The following is a 13,349-nucleotide window of genomic DNA, read 5'->3' as shown; positions in this document are numbered from 1 at the left end:
GATTGTAACTGGGTGTTAATAGAATCGGTTACGAGAATGGCGCAGCTTTATCTTCAGGGAACGAGCTCGCGACCTACAGGTGGCTAATGTCCACTTCTAACCACATCAGGTCTAATAAACATGCAGGCTGTCCAGGATAGAAGGGACATGAGCTCCCGAAGTTTTTTTACAACAGTGGGTGCACTATTTCATATTAGAGCAGGGCTGCTGTGTTACTGGGGAGAAAGAGGAACAAGGGAGAACATGCTGATTTTATTAAAACACACACACACACACTTTATAGGACTCCTTAGCTTGAGCTCACAAAGGAAGCTTTAGAATTCCAGAGCAGTTTGTTTGGGGTGGGGGGGTAATAAAAGTTCCCTGCTCCATGCAAAGGGAGAGAATAGTGGCTTCTGAAACCAGAATTCTCACCTCTGCAACCTCGTTACAATTCACCATGTGTTCCGCACTGAAGGGAGAGGGAGGACTCTGGTCAGACGAGGCCGCTAACACCTCATGGGCTACTCTGTGTTTGCCTTTCGGCTCCCAGTGAGAGAGACGAGTCGGGTGCTCCTGCCCTGGGTGCTCGTCCCCTCCCGCGGCGGTGCAGTGGCGCAACTGACAACCTTCTACCAGGGGGGTTAGGGGCAGACTGAGAGCCTTTCCAAGAGAGTGCGCTGTCGTGGAAAAGAGTGTTGTTTTCGGGTCAGGCGGACTAACAAAAAGACGGGCGATGGGTGTTTGCAGTGGCATCTACGTCTTGGTTTGCCTCTAGCGGAAGGAGGAGCCGATAGCGGCTCTTTCCTAACTAAGCACAGAACCCAACCGGTGCCTGCAGGTCGGAGGTGGAAATGGGGAAGGGATGGCCATACCAAGTAAGCATCTGTAAGTACCACGTCGTGCCTCCACTCACCCCATCTGCAGAGTGCACCTGAACTGTTAACACAGAGAGGGTAACCGGGAAGCAGAAATGGAAAATGATGGGGAATAGAGAGTCGGGGGGCACTTGAGACCCTGAGCCATTAGTTGAGGACTCCTGTTGGGGGAGTGTTCAGGTAGGAGCCCATCACACTGGGCGGTCGGAAACCTGTGACATGGGGTTCCTTGAGGGGCCGGGAGATGGGAAGTGGGCCGTGGGGGAACCGGTCTGGAACACTACAGCACCAAGTTAATCGGCGGCGAGTCCATCACATTAAATATCCAGCCGTCATGTATTACCTTTCAAGTGAAAATGAATAACTCCCATTAAGAGCAAAATGGGTTTGAAGTCGATTCGAGACAGATTAAAGTACTGTTATGAATGTGTGTGTTGGGAGGAGGAGGGGTCTGTGTATAAAATGCTTGTCCTTGTACTTTTTAAATAATAGATGCCCTACAAACTTATGTAGACCAGGTTACCAAGATACTGGGGTGTAAAGGTCACAATATGTGCATTCTGGGAAGAGCATCAACTTCCTGGAATATTTCCTGCATTTAGCAATTTTTTTTCAAAATTATTTGTGGCCTTATGATTTTAATGAATAAAATTGATTTTCTAAAATTGTTTATTAAAGCACACATCTATAATGACAGCATCTTGGTATCCATGTCAGAACAGATTTCAAAGCTGAGCATAAAGTGGAAACACAGTCTAGGTAACTAGACCGGGTGAGACAGGCAGCAGTTTTATGAAAGAGCAAAAATTAGGCTTTCTAAACCAGTGACCTCAGTGCCTTGTGAAATTATTTTTCATCGAGGGGATGGGCATGTATTTCTCACTACCATCTTCAGGATTTTAGTAATCATTTTTAGCAAAATTATGAAAAAATGAAGTTGTGTGTCCAAAACACGCGAGAGAACCAACCCTTGAATACTGACCAGGTTTTGGAATGACCAAATCCAACCATGTTGGGATTTGTATTTACAATGGAGAGTCCCTCCCACCCCCCAGTTAAGCCCTTAACCCAGTGGTTTTCTCTTCAAAATCTTCCAGATCCTTTTCCATGCTTCAGAGGACTCCTTCTACCCACACTCTTTGCTACTTAAGTCTCATGTGACTCTCCTCATTAACTGGTTTTTTTGTTTGTTTGTTCATTGGTTGTTTTTTTTTGTTTGTTTGTTTTTGGTTTTTGGAGGTTTTTTTGGTAGAATGGGATGTGGTTCGGGCCAGCAGATAGGGGACTTTCCTCCTTACCGCCCACTCTGAATAAACGCTTATGCCTGGAGCATTGGCTAGATTTTAAGTTGGATTCATGCCCTAACTATTCCACTCGTCAATTACTTTTTCCCCGAAAGCAGGTTGCTAAACCCAAACTTGACTTTTTCCCCAAGTATTTGTATGCAGAGCCACATGAACCTTTCTCAGGTCACACTTCTGTCTCCTGTGCCATGCTGTGCTGTGTTTCCAAGCCCTGGGACTGTCAGGTTGGGAGCACAGAGTCGATTACATCCGTGGAAACAGAATGTGTCAGTTCTGGAGTTGCCTGGTAGTTGGCAAAGCAACTGGTCAGACTCTCCCACCCACTTAGGCCCCCATCGGCCGGCTGAGTGTGTCCTCATTGGGGGAAGTCAATACTCTGAATTTAGCTTAATCCACTTCCGAGCATTTCAGTCCATTTCTTTATCTTTTTTTTTCTTAGTGTTCAGTTGTTAAAGTAGTGACAGAAATTCATGGGGGAAAAAGGAACACTTGCTTCTTTTCCAGCGTGCTTGATAAGTCAGTCCGGATGCTCATCCTACTTGAATTTTGGTGTTTCGAGAAAATCCTGTGCTATAAATGAATGTTGATTTTCACCCAGCACCAACCCTCTGGGAGCTGGCCTGGTCTGGCTGCTATATCGTGTCTTCTGCTTTTTCTTCCAGCGTCGTCCAGCCAAGCAGAGAAGGAGCTGACAGATTCTCCTGCAACCTCCAAACGCATCTCCTTCACAGGTAGCTCGGAATCTCCTCTCTCTTCAAAGCGACCTAAAACATCAGAGGAGACCAAACCAGAGCAGGTGAGACCGGAAGGGGCTCTGCCCGGTGCGGGGGGGGGGGTGCATTTTAGATACCAGCGGGGGGAGCACAGTCTCGGGTGGGCGGGCTTGGGGCAGACCCAGGCACTGGTGGGAACCGGATATTCAGCCAGAGGGTGGGCGTGTTCCCCCACAGATGTACCAGTGCCCCTACTGCAAGTACAGCAACGCGGACGTCAACCGGCTCCGGGTGCACGCCATGACGCAGCACTCCGTGCAGCCCATGCTGCGCTGCCCCCTGTGCCAGGACATGCTCAACAACAAGATCCACCTCCAGCTGCACCTCACCCACCTCCACAGCGTGGCGCCTGACTGCGTGGAGAAGCTCATTATGACGGTAAGGCGGCAGGCGGCGAGACCTGGGGCGTCGCTTTCCCCAGAGGGCAAAGGTGATGTAGGAACGTGGACAAGATTCCGTGTTGCTGGATGAGCCAGCCAGCGTAGAGCTGGAAATGTCAAAAATGATCCTAGTTCTGCGACCTTGGTTCTCCTGCCCCTGCCTGCGTCTCGGCGTGACCACGGGGTGACTGTGGCCCAGAGCATGGAGGACATTTGTGTTCTCCGCCTTCCCTTGTTGGCGCCCCTCCCGGGCTGGTGCACAGGTCTAGGTGAATTAACCGTCCCCATGAAGATACAGTTCTTAGGACTCTCCAAACCTTCAGTAAGTCGGTCATGTTCTAGGTTTGCTCTTGGGCTCATTTCAATTTCACCCTCACAGCAGCCTTGTCCAAAGAGTAAGAGTCTGACGTGTTTACGTCGACAGCGCAGGAAACTCAGACTCAGGAAAGTTAGCTGACTTGATGCCACTTATAAGTGGCAGAGTTGGAATTCGAGCCTGTATTTTCCAATGCTCCAAATGTGACCCCGTGATGTGGGAGTTTCTCCAAGGGCTGCTTTGATGCTCAGAACAGGAAGATGGGACGTGTGGATTCGTGGACGAGAGCTTTGCATTTTGAACGTGGTGTTGCTGCACCTACAGGGTTAAAAGCCTGGCTCCGAGTGATTACTGTAACATGGCCCAAAAGTTTAGTGTAAAGATTTAAATCCAACTGTAATGTGCAAAGTTTTCAAAATACTACAGCTCATACTGATATACTGCTTTTCTCTCTGTGGCGGGACTGCTGTGTGAGCCCTTTCCTGATCACTGGAGGAAAAACGACCAAAGAGAATTATTCTCACCTCTAACATATTTCAGTAGTGGAGTAATAAGAAGTTAATTTGATTGCCTTTTTGTCTGAAGAGTCCCAGAGAGGTCTTCTTCCTAGAGAATTTGACGTTACAATGTGCAGGTCACAGGCATATAACCTCTCGGCGTGTCCTATCCCATTTGGTTATGCAAGGTGGATGCATAACGTTCTAAGTGATGTTTAGTCGTGAGGAACATATAATTGATAATGCATCAAGAGAACTTTAGCAGGCAATAGGGAACCTGAAGGTGACCTAGCATAAGTTTCATTTCAGAGATCTTTCAAGTATAAATTCACTTTCCATGGGTATTTTCAGATAAACTGGTGAACATCATGAAAAGACCCGTCTTCTTGGAATGGGTGGGTTTCTGTGTTATAGATATTGGCATTCTTACCAACCTTGGAAATAACAAGGGGAATTTCTCAGGCCTCGTCACCCTTCCCACTGATGGCCTGGAACCATACATAGGAGCCTGAAGGAACAGAAGGAGATGTGGGAAACAATTTTAATACTTAATGACATTTTCTTTTGTTCAGCTGGTTATTTCTCCTGTTTAAGGCAAATCTGGTTTATGAAATGTGAGCTATAGTAATCTATGACCAGTTCACATTAAACAGTAGGTTTCATGTATATATCACTAGGGACTCGAATATAAATTATATTTCAAATATCCATTGTTTGTCATGTTTTTAGAGCAGCAAAAGTAAGGTACATTTCACGTAGTGAATCAGGTGGTCATGATGAATCTTCATGTACCAACAGAGTCTTAAAGGACAAGATGGTACTACTGTGTTTCTGGGGAACCAATCCCGAAGCTATTTCTGGATGTCACTCACTAGCATCTTTTCAAGCAGTGATTCTTAACCTTTTTGCAGACTCAGATGAAAGTGATTCTATAGCCTTACTGGGTTATTCTATGCACAGTAAAGTTGGACACCCACTGTTAAGATTACCACTGAGGATTCTGTGCATATAAAACTGTATATAATGCCAGGAAGCATAAGAAGACTGGAGAATTCATAAATGGAACCAGGGTAATAAACCCTCTTCCTGACAACATAATTATGCAGGGGGAATGAGATCCCTAAAGGGGTTGCACTTGGCATCTTGTACTGAAAATCCTGTGCCCCTCATATACCCACAGCAGATAATGGAGATGTTGTCTACAGAAATGGAGACCTTTTTTTGAAAAGTTTTTAATTTTAATTCCGGTGTAGCTAACAGTGTTATATTAGTTTCAGGTGTACAATATAGCAGTTCAACAATTCTGTAAGTTACTCGGTGCTCATCATGATAAGTGGATTCCTGGTCCCCACCACCTATTCCCCCCATCCCTCCACCACTTCCCCTCTGGTAGCCATTATTTTGGTCTCTATACTTAAGGGTCTTTTTCTTGGTTTGCATCCCTCTCTTTTTCCTGCCTTTGTTCATCTGTTCTGTTTCTTAAATTCCACATATGTGTGAAATCATATGCTATTTGTCTTTCTCTGACTTATTTCACTTAAGCATTACACTGTCCAGATCCATCCATGTTGCTGCAAGTGGCAAGATTTCATCCCACCCCCCTTTGTTTTGGCTGAATAACACTCCGTTGTGTATCTATGCCATACCACATCATCTTTATCCGTTCATCTATGGATGGACACTTGGGCTGCTTCCATAGTCTGACAGTTCTGAATAATGCTGCAGTAAACAGAGGGGTGCACATATGTAGCCTTTCAAATTAGCGTTTTTGTACTCTTTGGGCAAACACATAGTAGTGGGATTGCTGGATCATACGGTAGTTGTATTTTTTTTAACTTTCTGAGGAACCTCCATACCGTTTTCCACTTTGCCTGCACCAGTTTGCATTCCCACCAACAGTGCACAAGCGTTCTCTTTTCTTCACATCCTCACAAACCCTTGCTTTTTCTTGTGTTTTTGGTGACTGACAAGTGTGGTTCTGATTCGCATTTTCCTGATGATGAGTGATGTTGAGCATCTTTTCATATGTCTCTTGGCCGTCTGTATGTCTTTGGAGAAATGTTTGTTTAGGCCTTCTGCCCATTTTTTATTTTTAAAGATTTAAAAAAATTTTTTTATTATGTTAGTCACCATACAGTACATCATTAGTTTTTGATGCAGCGTTCCATGATTCATTGTTTGCTTACAACACCCAGTGCTCTATGCAATACAGGCCCTCCTTACTGCCCATCACCAGGGTAACACAAACCCCCACCACCCTCACCTCTAAAACCCTCAGTGTGTTTCCCAGAGTCCCTAGTCTTTCATGGTTTGTCTCCCACTCTTGATTGTTCCCCCTTCATTGTTCCCTTCCTTCTCCTAATGTCCTCCATGCTATTCCTTATGCTCCACAAATAAGTGAAACCACATGATAATTGTCTTTCTCTGCTCACTTATTTCACTCAGCATAATCTCCTCCAGTTCCATCCATATTGAAGCAAATGTTGGGTATTTGTCCTTTCTGATGGCTGAGTAATATTCTATTGTATATATGAACCACATCTTTATCCATTTGTCTGTTGAAGGGCATCTTGGCTCCTTCCACAGTTTGGCTGACATGGACACCACTGGTATGAACATTGGGGTGTGTGTGGCCCTTCTTTTCACTACCTCTCTATCTTTGTAGTAAATACCCAGTGGTGCAATTGCTGGGTCATAGGGTAGCTCTATTTTTAACTTTCTGAGGAATCTCCATGCTGTTTTCCAAAGTGACTGTACCAACTCGCATTCCTACCACCAGTGTAAGAGGGTCCCCCTTTCTCCACAACCTCTCCAACAGGTGTTGTTTCTTGCCTTGTCAATTTTTGCCATTCTAACTGGCATAAGGTATGGTATCTCAGTGTGGTTTCGATCTGAATTTCCCTGATGGCTTTATAACTTTGAATAAACCTAACCAAAGAGGTAAAGGATCTATACTCTAGAAACTACAGAACACTTAAGAAAGAAATTGAAGAAGACACAAAAAGATGGAAAAACATTCCACGCTTACGGATCAGAAGAATAAACATTGTTAAGATGTCTCTGCTGCCCAGAGCAATCTATACTTTCAGCGCCATCCTGATCAAAGTACCAATGGCATTTTTCAAAGTGCTGGAGCAGACAGTCCCAAAATTTGTATGGAACCAGAAAAGACCCCAAATTGCCAAGGAAATGTTGAAAAAGAAAAAGCTGGGGGCATCATGTTTCCTGATTTCAAACTATATTACAAAGCTGTGATCACTAAGACAGCATGGTACTGGCACAAAAACACATAGATCAATGGAACAGAATAGAGAGCCCAGATATGGACCCTCAACTCTGGTCAACTAATCTTCGACAAATCAGGAAAAAATATCCAATGGAAAAAAGACAGTCTCTTCAATAAATGGTGCTGGGAAAATTAGACACCTAATATACAGAAGAATGAAACTTGACCATTCTCTTAACACCATACCAAAAAATAAACTCGAAATGGATGAAAGACCTCAGTGTGAGACAGGAATCCATCAAAATCCTAGAGGAGAACATAGGCAGTAACCTCTTCAACACTGGCCACAGCAAATTCTTTCAAGACACGTCTCCAACACGTCTCCAAAGGCAAGGGAAAGAAAAGCAAAAATGAACTTTTGGGTCTTTCTCAAGATAAAAAGCTTCTGCACAGCAAAGGAAACAGTCAACAAAACAGAGAGGCAAACCACATATTGGGAGAAGATAATTGCAAATGACCCTACATATAAAGGGCTGGTATCCAAGATCTATAAAGAACTTCTTAAACTCAATACCCAAAAAACAAATAATCAAGTCAAAAAATGGGCAGAAGACATGAACTGCCCATTTTTTAACTTGACTTATTTTCGGTGGGGGGGATGGGATTTGAGTTGTTCTTTATATATTTTGGATACTAACCCTTTATTGGAGATATATTTGCAAATATCTTCTCCCATTCAGTAGGTTGTCTTTTGCTGATTGTTCGCTATGTTAAAAGCTTTTTATTTTGATGTAATCCTAATAGTTTATTTATTCTTTTATTTCCCTTGCCTCAGGAGACATATCTAGAAAAATGTTGCTGTACCCAATGTCAGAGAAATTACTGCCTGTGCTCTCTTACAGGATTAAAAAAAAAAAAGATTGATTTTAGAGTGAGAGAGAGCACAGGTGGGGAGGAGCAGAGAGAGATGGAGGGAGAGAATCTCAAGCAGACTCCCCACTGAGCATGGGGCATGAGCCATGACCCTGAGATCAAGACCAAGCCGAAATCCAGTGTTGGACACTTAATCAGCTTAGCCACCCAGGTGCCCCTGTTTTATAGGATTTTTTATGGTTTCGGATCTCACACTTAGGTTTTTCATCTCTTTTGACTTTATTTTTGTGTATGATATAAGGAAGTGGTCCAGGTTCATTCTTTTGCATATTGCTCTCCAGTTTTCCCAACACCATTTGTTGAAGACTGTCTTTTTCCCTTTATGTATTCTTCCCTGCTTTGTCAAAGATTAATTGACCATATAATCATGGGTTCATTTCTGGGTTTTCTGTTCTTTCTCATTGATGTGTCTTTTTTTGTGTGTGTGCCAGTACCATACTGTTTTGATTAATACAGCTTTGTTGTGTAACTTGAAGTCTGGAATTAAGATATCTCCAGTACTTCTTTTTCAAAATTGCTTTGACAATTAAGGGTTTTCTATGGTTCCATACAAATTTTAGGATTTTTTTTTCTAGTTTTTTGGAAAATTCTGTTGGTATTTTGATAGGGATTGCATTAAATGTGTAGGTAGCTTTGAGTCATGTAGATATTTTAAAAGTTTTGTTCTTCCAGTTCATGAGCATGGAGTGTCTTTTCATTTCTTTGTGTTGTCTTCAATTCTTTTATCAGTGTTTTTTTGTTTTTTGGTTTTTTTTTTAAAGATTTTTGTTTATTTATTTGTTAGAGAATACAAGCAGGGAGAGCAGCAGACGCAGGAAAAAGCAGGCTGCCTGCTGAGCAAGGACCCCAACGTGGTGCTCCCTGGGACCATGATCCCGGGATCCTGGGATCATGACTTAAGCCAAAGGCATATGCTTAATCAACTGAGCCACCCAGGTGTTCTATCAGTGTTTTATAGTTTTCTGAGTACAGGCCCTTCACCTCTGTGGTTAAGTTTATTTTTTGGGTACTTAATTATTTTTGGTGCAATTGTAAATGGGATTGCTTTTGTAATTAGAAATGTAGATGTTTCTGAAAAAAGTGGGCAAATTATGGGAAATGTATTGAGTATAGGAAGTCACTTTGCTAGCAACAAGAGGAAGTTAATGGATTCAGAAACAAAGTTGAAAGTTATGAGAAATGTAATCATATAAGGGTTTCACTCTACTTAAAAGCATACGTAAGGATGATTTGGTACTCTGTACGTGAGAAGATGGGGGTTACTGCATGGCTGTCAGTATTGATTTGGTTTTTCAAGCTATGAGGATGGTTTGCCTTCAGATGATGAAACATTTCTACCTTGATCCTTTAGTTCAGCAGGAAAAGATGAGCAACCAGGGTTAGAGGGGAATTTGTGGCTGTAGCTTTGGTTTGGAGTTTGCCCTGATGAATCAAAACAGATGCCAATGTTCTTTTGGAAAGTTTGGTGTTAAAATGGAATTTCCAATTGTTTTACAACTAAGTGATTATAGTAATCCTGTGGTTAAAAATCATGCCCCTGGAGGGTATTTTAACTGTAGTTTTATTAGAAAATTGGCCGTAGGAAAGTATTGGTTGGGCTTTCTGACTATATATGTTTGTTCCTGGTTAACTGGAGCAGGAAACTCTGAAAACTGCATGATGCGAAAGGCCCCTCAAATCAGAGCTCCATTTTTAAAAACACATCATTAAGGAATAGCCAGTGTACAGTCATTCATCCTCCAAGAGGAGAAAGTTGCCTCTGCTTCATCCCTGAGTGGCCAGGATGAATGGCAGTGAGAGGAGTGACTCTCCTTCCTTGCCAAACGGTTTGACTGTCAGCTGCGGTCGGCTGCAGAATCGGAAAAGCCAGCAAAATCCACCCAATAGACAATTCTTGGTAGACGTTGGATATGTCCAGGGTATTGAAAGCTATAAATTCTGATAAACATTTGCTGCTGTCTGGGTCCAAGGTCTCAGGATTTGGCTTGAATTGGGTTTCAGTCCTTCTAAAAGTAAATTTCGCCCTGATAAATGGAAATAGATTACTTTCTACACAATGTCTTTCCGTTCAGTTGTAAATGGAGAGTGTTTTGAGGAGGCTTCATTTAATAATACCTTATCAGACAGCTTTCAGGAACCTGCAGTGTCTAATATGTCTGTTGCTATGGTAACAGCTGCTTGCTTATGCTCTGCATCTCATATCTGTGTCTTCCATGGGCCCCCTTCTCTTTACCGATGAAGGGGCTTGAAAAATATTCTCCACTGGGAACAATTGCAGCTCTGGTCCTCCACTGTGGAAACTGCACCCGCAGCACTTCATTCTGCTTGGCCTATTGGAAACAGCCCTCCAAAGAGTGTCTTTATACACGTCATATGAAAGAAGGAAATCTATAAAGCCTAAGACAAGGGCCCCTCCAGACCTGCCCGAGCAGGCTGCCCCCAGTGTCGGCTCCGTAGAACTCTTACCTACTTACAGAGAAGTTAACAGATTTTAAGCTGGTGGTAGGGATGTAGGAGCTGCTTTTCTGTGCCTTCATATTCCCACTCTTGTGGGGAGAAGGGGTGAGGGTGGGTAGCAGGGGTGGGGGGGGTGTTTCTGGCCTCTACATGAGAATGGGAAGGGCCACCTACCATGCATTTCAATACTCTTAAATTATTCTAATTGATCACTGTCCTTCTAAGTGACAGGACACACCACTGCGCTCTTGGAGCATTAATATGAGGAAATTGTTTTTGTTCCTCGGTCACTTAACAAAATATAACCTCATACTGGAGATGGAGGTGGGATCCTTAGCAGCCCGGGAACACCTTTTTCTCTAGCCCTTCATCTTTTCTCCCTTTGGTAGTTTTTCATTATCCCTTGTTTGCTGTACACGCACAGATTTCCCTGCTCTGCTCTTGGCCCTGCACCCTGCACTGGCTGCAGCTGTCTTCTCCCTCTCTCCATCCGTCTCTCTCCCTCGCCCTGCCCCCACTCAGAAGCAATAGTTTGTCTCCTGTGATTTCTTTCTGTCATTGTCTGTGTCTCCCTGTGCTCCTGTGCCTCTCCATCTCTGAGTTTCTGGGACAGGCTGGCTGGCTGCCCCCCACCCCAACTGGGGCAGCGGGTGGCCACCAGCCCTGGGGCTTTTGCACCTGCATGGGTACCAGCTCTCTCACTTTGTCTCTATCTCAGAGGAAGGTAATGAAAATAATCGGGCTTCATTAATTCCAAGCCCTGTGAGATGATAGCCATTTGGAGCCTGTTTGCCAATTAGATGGTCTAAATTAGAAGTGACCTTGGTATACTGCCACTGCTTGCCTCTCTGAGTCTAATGAAGCTTTTCTCTCCAATCCATTCTACTTCCCCACTCTCTTTGCTGTTGCCATGTGTGTGTATGTGTGTGTGTGTGTGTGTGTGTGTGTGTGTTAACTGTTCTTGTGTTTCCCATTCTCCCACTCACCTCCTTTTTTGGGTCTTTCTCATCCTTAATTTTTAAACTCAGGTTAGGAGTATGTTGGTTTCTGGCCCACAAGAATGTGAATGTGGCTCTGAAGTTTTTCCTCATGAGTTTTACCTGGGTGGCTCAGTGGGTTAAGCCGCTGCCTTCAGCTCAGGTCATGATCTCAGAGTCCTGGGATCGAGTCCCGCATCGGGCTCTCGGCTCAGCGGGGAGCCTGCTTCCCTCTCTCTCTCTCTGCCTGCCTCTCTGTCTACTTGTGATTTCTCTCTGTCAAATAAATAAATAAAATCTTTAAAAAAAAATAAAAAATTAAAAAAAAAATAAAATAAAATAAAAAAAAGAAAGAAAGAGAAAAGGATTTTAGCAAGGAAATAAGACCGAGGAACTAGGCCATCTAACCTCTGCGGTCCAGCGCCCAGCCTGGCACATTTGCAAGGTAGTAAAGCAAGAGAAAGTGGCTGAGGCCCTGCTGCCAAGAGGTCCTCTGGTTTGCTGGCTGCGGAAGTCCAGAGACGCGCTGGCAGGCCTAGCGGCGGACTAGGTGCAGAAGGGAGCAACCCGACTTCCATTGTAGCCTTCAGATGCACCACTAACTCAAATGCTTAGCTTTGGAAGCAGTGGGTTTTAACTTCATTTTTTGAACCTAACCAATTCCTTATTCACAAGGATGTAGAGACTGGCCAGATCTGTATCAAGAAGACCTGTGTCTGGAGTTTTTCCTTCCACTCGAGGTTCTTCATTCTATTGATTTTCATTGAAAAGTGAAGGATTTGAGGCTTCACTGGGAGTCTAGGTTTTGGGTGAATGTATTTTTTCACTTGTAATAATGAGCCTTTCAGAAAGATACCCTAGTTAGGTGAGCAGTACCAACTAAGGCTGTTGGGATGAGGGTCTCAGGGAAACTAGATTCAACACATATTCTAAGAAAATGTCTTTGCTTTCCAGTATGTGGAACACATTGGTTGTATCAGTCTAACCTCAGACAAGGTGGCTTTGAGAGGTGAATTTGCATGGACAGTCCCATGAGAACTTAACAGGATATACCCCTTGGTTGCTCGAGGCGCTGTACTTGACCATTCCACATCCGTGACCTACAGCAAGCTCCGGGCTTGGAGGAAAGCTCCTAATAACTCCAGCTTCTTTTACCAAGAAAGAATAAATACCGGTAGCCCCTCCCAAATATCATAATAGGGACCAGACCCATATCCAAGCCTCTGGGTTTAGAAGGCGTGTCCTTAGGGCTCTCGGGTCCAGCTCACCTGATATAAGCTTTAAAAGCATCAAATCATAATCCAGAACAATGGTGAACCCAACAGAGGTAGGTACCTAGGTATTTATGAACCCGGGTCACCTCTGGGTGACTATCTAAAGATAGTTAACTTGAGTCCATGGATTTTCCCCCAGGGGAGCTTGTGATTTCCTGAAATTCTCTGCAGCAGTCTCTGTGTGAAACTATTTCTTTAGGCATCTGCAGCCTTCATCAGATTTTCTGAGGCTATAATCTCTGAAAGGTTAATATTCTGTCTTGTGAGCTTCTTGGGCAGAAGGACTGTGTCTCACTGTATCTTGCAAGCGTGCAGTACAGGGATCCCGTATAATACATAGTGAGTAATGGTCAAA

The 13,349-nt window shown here is 43.8% G+C and overlaps 1 protein-coding gene across 1 annotated transcript in view; it reads left to right on the top strand.

The window, feature by feature from the left end:
• ZFHX3 (zinc finger homeobox 3) overlaps positions 1–13,349 on the top strand; it is a 159,303-nt gene that overhangs the window by 125,300 nt on the left and 20,654 nt on the right. Inside the window, exons 5-6 of the mRNA XM_044255817.1 lie at positions 2,824–2,957; positions 3,112–3,312. Of these exons, the coding sequence (XP_044111752.1) occupies positions 2,824–2,957; positions 3,112–3,312 (335 nt within the window). The remainder of the gene's footprint in view (positions 1–2,823; positions 2,958–3,111; positions 3,313–13,349) is intronic.

The sequence above is a fragment of the Neovison vison genome, chromosome 7 (genome assembly GCF_020171115.1).
Source record: "Neovison vison isolate M4711 chromosome 7, ASM_NN_V1, whole genome shotgun sequence".
In the NCBI taxonomy this organism is placed as follows: domain Eukaryota; kingdom Metazoa; phylum Chordata; class Mammalia; order Carnivora; family Mustelidae; genus Neogale; species Neogale vison.
The sequence above is the reverse complement of the archived record's forward strand: the minus strand, read 5'-3'. Positions and strand labels throughout refer to the sequence as shown.